Raw genomic sequence first — 5,194 nt, 5'->3', positions numbered from 1 at the left:
AGCTCAGCCCCTCTCTTCACCCTAGTGTCCAATACATATGGCCGGATGTCAGATGACAAAACTACAAAGTCATTGATCTCCGGCCTAGGGTGTCCTGGTGCCAAGTGCACTGATGGACACCCTTATGTTTGAACATGGTGTTTGTTATGGACCAAACTGTGACTAGCACAGAAGTCCAATAACAAAACACCACTTGGATTTAGATCGGGGAGGCCGTTCTTCCCAATCACGCCCCTCCAGGTGTCACTGTCGCTGCCCACGTGGGCGTTGAAGTCCCCCAACAGGACGGGTATTCTATACTGCTATTCGGCCCGTAGGCTGAAACAACAGTGATACACATATCCCTGACTCGAAGGCACAGGGAAGTGACCCTCTCGCTCAGTGGAGAAAACTCCAACACACGACTGGCAAGCTGGGGAGGTATAAGTAAGGCTACGCCAGCACACCGCCTCTTACCGTGAGCAACTCCAGAGTAGAAGAGAGTCCAGCCTCTCTCAAGGAGTTGGGTCCCAGAGCCCAGGCTGTGCGTGGAGGTGAGCCTGACTATATCTGGTCGGTATCACTCAATCTCCCGCATGAACTCAGGCTCTTTTCCCCCCAGTGAGGTGACATTCCATGTCCCCATAGCCAGAATGGTTGTCGCACAACTGCCACCCAAATCACAAGGCACCGGCCCCCTTGTGTGCCTTCCTGCGGGTGGTGGCCCCTTTGGAAAGCAGGCTGAAGTCGCTTGTTTGGGCTGAGCCCGGCCGGGTCCCGTGAGGAAGGACCTGGCCACCAGGTGCTCGCCTGCGATCCCCAACCCCGGGCCTGGCTCCAGGGTGGGGCCCCGGTGACGTCAATCCGGGCGACGTAAACCTCTTTGATGTTGTGTTGTTTTGAACCGCTATTTGTCTGATCCGTCGCCTAGGACCTGTTTGCCTTGGGAGACCCTACCAGAGGCATTAAGCCCCCGACAACATAGCTCCTAGGTTCGTTCGGATACTTGAACCCCTCCACCACGTTAAGGCTGCGGTTCAAGGAGGGGAACTATTTTATTATTGTCCTAAATGTAGTAAACAAGAAAGTCTCATTCTCATAATCACTATTGTTTCTAAATTAAAACTATTTCCTGCAGTAATGTGTGATGATAAATAAGCAATTTCTGAGTCTGATTTTCTTTTCTCTTTTAAAAGATAATTGGGTCAGAGAACTGAAGTTGTGGTGTCCAAGCCTTAGTGTTTTAGTATACTATGGTAAGTCAATGTTGTGCTCTCTCATTTTAAGCTGAATGTGTTTGTATTCTAAAAAAAAATCTAGCAATTTGGGGAAAAAGGAAGGATCAGGCAGAATTAATTTCCTCATCTTCTTTACAGGATCAGTAGAAGACCGCCGCTACCTCAGGCACGATATCCTCAGTGGAAAGACCCACTTCAATGTCATAGTCACCACGTGAGCATCAGTGCAGGCGATTCATATTCTTTGCCTGTGAAGTTGGTTTAGAAGACTAAGCCTTTTTACTTTGTTTTTCCAGGTATAACTTAGCTATAGGAAACGACAACGATCGCAGCCTTTTCAGAAAGCTGAAACTGAAGTATGCTGTGTTTGATGAGGGTCACATGCTGAAAAACATGAGTACCCTACGCTACCGCCACCTAATGTCCATAAATGTTAGTGCCCGTGGGGGGGGGGGTTTGTTTTTGTTTTTGTTTTTATTATTATTTTCGCATACCTGCCTAGCTATGCTTTACATCTGGAGTTTCAAATCTTTTTTTCCCCGGACTGTCTTTTAGGCAGAGCATCGATTGCTGCTAACAGGAACTCCATTACAGAACAACCTCTTAGAGCTGATTTCTCTCTTGAACTTCATCATGCCCTCAATGTTCTCCAGCTCCACTACACAGCTCACAAAAATGTTTTCTATGGTAAGTGAGTGCATGAATCTCACATATTCCTGGGTAACTAGCATTTAAGGCAGACTAGTAACTGAAACCACAAGCATGTTTCCTCTTTAAATATATGATAAATTACACTAGTATTTTTGTTGCTTTTTAAAACTGTCAAAACATTCCTGATACATTAAAATATCTTAAACTTCCCTTTTGTTTTTGTTGTTGTCTTGTTTCCTATTTATTTTGTAAATCAATTGAGAATACTATTTGTTGCAGGGCAAATAATCTGGTATTTCTATTCTATATTCTATTTAAGAACGTTCAAGAATTATTTTGTGTTGTGTGTCAGAAATCTCAGGTGGAGAGCCGTTTTGAGAGAGATCGAATATCTCAGGCCAAACTTATCATGAAACCCTTTATTCTCAGAAGAGTCAAGAGTGAGGTGAGTTGATCAGGATTTTGTTTGTGAATGTTATTTGTTCTGATGTGAAGCTGCCTATTAAAATATACTAAATAAATATTTGCTATACATATAATGTATAATATTAAGTGAATATTTACCTTGCATATTTTCTCCAAAAGGTTGCGTAGTTTTTTCCCATAGTTTATGCCACCTAGTCAACAACAGTTTGAAGTATTTACTCATGAACTAACTTCTGTTTCTCAAAAACTGATGGTGTTTCCTTTATTCCAGGTCCTAAAGCAGCTGCCAGCTAAAGAAGAGAAAGTGGAGTACTGTTTGATGAGTGAGAAACAGAAGGTGCTGTACGATAAGCTCTTAAAGAAACTCAAGTTGTCCACAACTGGCAAAAGTGAGAGTCTGATTTAGATGACAACTTCCTCTCATGTATCACATTCTCTGTGCGTCACATGTGTAAATGTGTTTAATCATTTTTTTCAAACACAGACCGTGAGTTGTGCAACGTGATGATGCAGCTTAGAAAGATGGCCAATCATCCACTACTACACAGACAGTACTACACTACAAAGAAGCTAAAAGCCATGAGCAAACTTATGCTGAAGGTCAGTCCTGCTCTCCAACCATTGATTGATTCCAGAAATAAAAGACTAGAATTAAATTATGTTGTTTTATCCGAGGATTTTGTCCAAACCAATCCCATTAGTTATAGGGTTACTATACCCCCTCAGGATCCAAGTCACTATGATGCAGATGCTGCTCTGATCCAGGAGGACATGGAAATTATGTCAGACTTTGAGCTGCATGGCCTGTGTAAGCAGTACACCTCCATCAGCTCTTACCAACTGGAAAAGGACATCCTGCTGGACTCTGGGAAATTCCATTACCTCACAGAGCTGCTGGCCTCGCACAAAGATAAGGTACATACAAACCGTGCAGGCAGAAGAATACACTGCACATATGAAGAAGGACATGCAGCATAACCTTACTTTAACCCTACAGGGAGACAGAGTGGTACTCTTCAGTCAGTTCACCATGATGCTGGACATTGTGGAAGTGCTGCTGAAACATCTCAAGCATCGTTACGTCAGGTTGGATGGATCCACACCCATAGCTGACAGGTCAGAGTTAGGTTTAATTAAACTTTCTAGCTCACAGACCAAAATGAAGTTAAAAATTTGACCAGACGGCCGGATCAGTATTGGTTGGATGCAGAATGTTTGGGTGAAATAATATAAATGTAATGTACAAGGTTAGACCTTAAACCTTCAAAGGAAATTTAGCACATTTTGTGTCTGCCCCATCTAGTGGCAGTAACTGAAATTACAATCAATTCATTGCAAGGCATACAACAGGAGGAATTAAATCAGTCTTTACCATATGCTGTACCAGTGTCTGGCTGGCCAGATTAGAAAGTATCTGCCCCACGGGCTGTGGTTTGCCCAGGTCTGTTCTAGTTAAAAGTGGATTTAATGCTATCAACTGACCTGACAAAACCACTGACTCTTATACATCATGCACGTTATAAGAGAGACAATGATTTTGTCAGGTCAGTTGAGAGCATTTAAACCACTTTTAACTGGACCAATTAACTTTTAACTGTAAATAACATTGTTTTTAAAAGTATGAATACATTTATTTTTAGGATTGTGTTGATAGACGAATTCAACACAGCCCCTGACATATTTGTGTTCCTGTTGTCTACACGGGCTGGAGGCCTGGGCATCAACCTCACCTCAGCTAATGTTGTCATTCTACATGACATTGACTGCAATCCCTATAATGACAAACAGGCTGAGGACAGGTGTCACCGTGTTGGCCAATCCAGGTTGGATGGAAATTTGACTACATATTGATTACATTTTTTTTTCATATTCATCTAAAATTATGATGAGAAAAAAACATGGTTAAATAATTATGTGTTTGTAATCTGTTAGAACTGTCAAGGTCATCAGATTGATCAGTAAGGACAGCATTGAGGATGGCATACTGCAGCTGGGACAGAAGAAGCTGAAGCTGGAAAAGGACATGACGGCTGCAGATGAAGGTGAGAAGATGTACATTCACTTCTATTATGTTGCTGAGTGGTTGAGTGAAAGAAGTAGATAAGACAATAAAGACACAGTCCTCTAACGTAATATTAACATACAGCACTTTTTATTCAGGTAAAAAAAAAAAAAACTAGAGGGACTTTGACAAGAAAATATATGTGAAGTCATTTAAGATTCTTTGTTGACATATGTCTTACAAAGAAATTTGAAAACAGTGACCTGGTTTGATTAGAATGTTTTGGAGCCTTTGGGCATTATCTTACAGTTCAGTCCCTGTAGACCATAGCTTAATGGAAAGGACACAAATGATTATACATGGAATACAAAAGATAGTCTGCTTAACCTTTCTTTATACCTTTACATGTTTTTGTCAGTTTTAATCTTCTTGTGCATGCAAACAAAACAGAAGTTTAAGAATGAATTGAATATTTAACATGATTAATCACAGGTAGCTGTGGATTAAATTTGATTACTTGTGACAATAATTATTTATTATTTAATGTGATAAACAACGTTGCTATATGTGAAATAGAAGATCTGTATACTGTAACAGAGGGAAATAACAGCAGGTAGGCAAGTTTGTGTTTCTCATCTGTTTTTATTTGTAACTATTTCAAATGATGGAATTATTAATGTGGAAACATGTCAAGAAAAAATTGAGAAAGTATCACTCCAAATTTGCTGTTCATCTTTCAGTCATTGTGTGACATCTTTTGTGGACTGTGAAGATTAACTGGTTACTGAGCTTTTCATCCCCTGTGTTGTTAAGTTATCCATTTCACACATTACATTAGGCTGATTCATAATTCGGCAGCTGCTTTGTGATACAAGAACTGGTTGGATGTTGGCATGTT

General features: G+C 40.8%; 1 protein-coding gene across 1 annotated transcript in view; it reads left to right on the top strand.

The window, feature by feature from the left end:
* The window catches only part of LOC103397224 (SWI/SNF-related matrix-associated actin-dependent regulator of chromatin subfamily A containing DEAD/H box 1A-like), an 18,238-nt gene that overhangs the window by 11,159 nt on the left and 1,885 nt on the right, over window positions 1-5,194 (top strand). Inside the window, exons 12-22 of the mRNA XM_017042706.2 lie at window positions 1,176-1,235; window positions 1,356-1,431; window positions 1,514-1,649; window positions 1,773-1,904; window positions 2,221-2,313; window positions 2,566-2,683; window positions 2,779-2,894; window positions 3,021-3,209; window positions 3,292-3,410; window positions 3,935-4,117; window positions 4,227-4,336. Of these exons, the coding sequence (XP_016898195.1) occupies window positions 1,176-1,235; window positions 1,356-1,431; window positions 1,514-1,649; window positions 1,773-1,904; window positions 2,221-2,313; window positions 2,566-2,683; window positions 2,779-2,894; window positions 3,021-3,209; window positions 3,292-3,410; window positions 3,935-4,117; window positions 4,227-4,336 (1,332 nt within the window). The remainder of the gene's footprint in view (window positions 1-1,175; window positions 1,236-1,355; window positions 1,432-1,513; window positions 1,650-1,772; window positions 1,905-2,220; window positions 2,314-2,565; window positions 2,684-2,778; window positions 2,895-3,020; window positions 3,210-3,291; window positions 3,411-3,934; window positions 4,118-4,226; window positions 4,337-5,194) is intronic.

This window comes from Cynoglossus semilaevis, chromosome W, assembly GCF_000523025.1.
Source record: "Cynoglossus semilaevis isolate Cse_v1.0 chromosome W, Cse_v1.0, whole genome shotgun sequence".
Classification (NCBI taxonomy): domain Eukaryota; kingdom Metazoa; phylum Chordata; class Actinopteri; order Pleuronectiformes; family Cynoglossidae; genus Cynoglossus; species Cynoglossus semilaevis.
The sequence above is the reverse complement of the archived record's forward strand: the minus strand, read 5'-3'. Positions and strand labels throughout refer to the sequence as shown.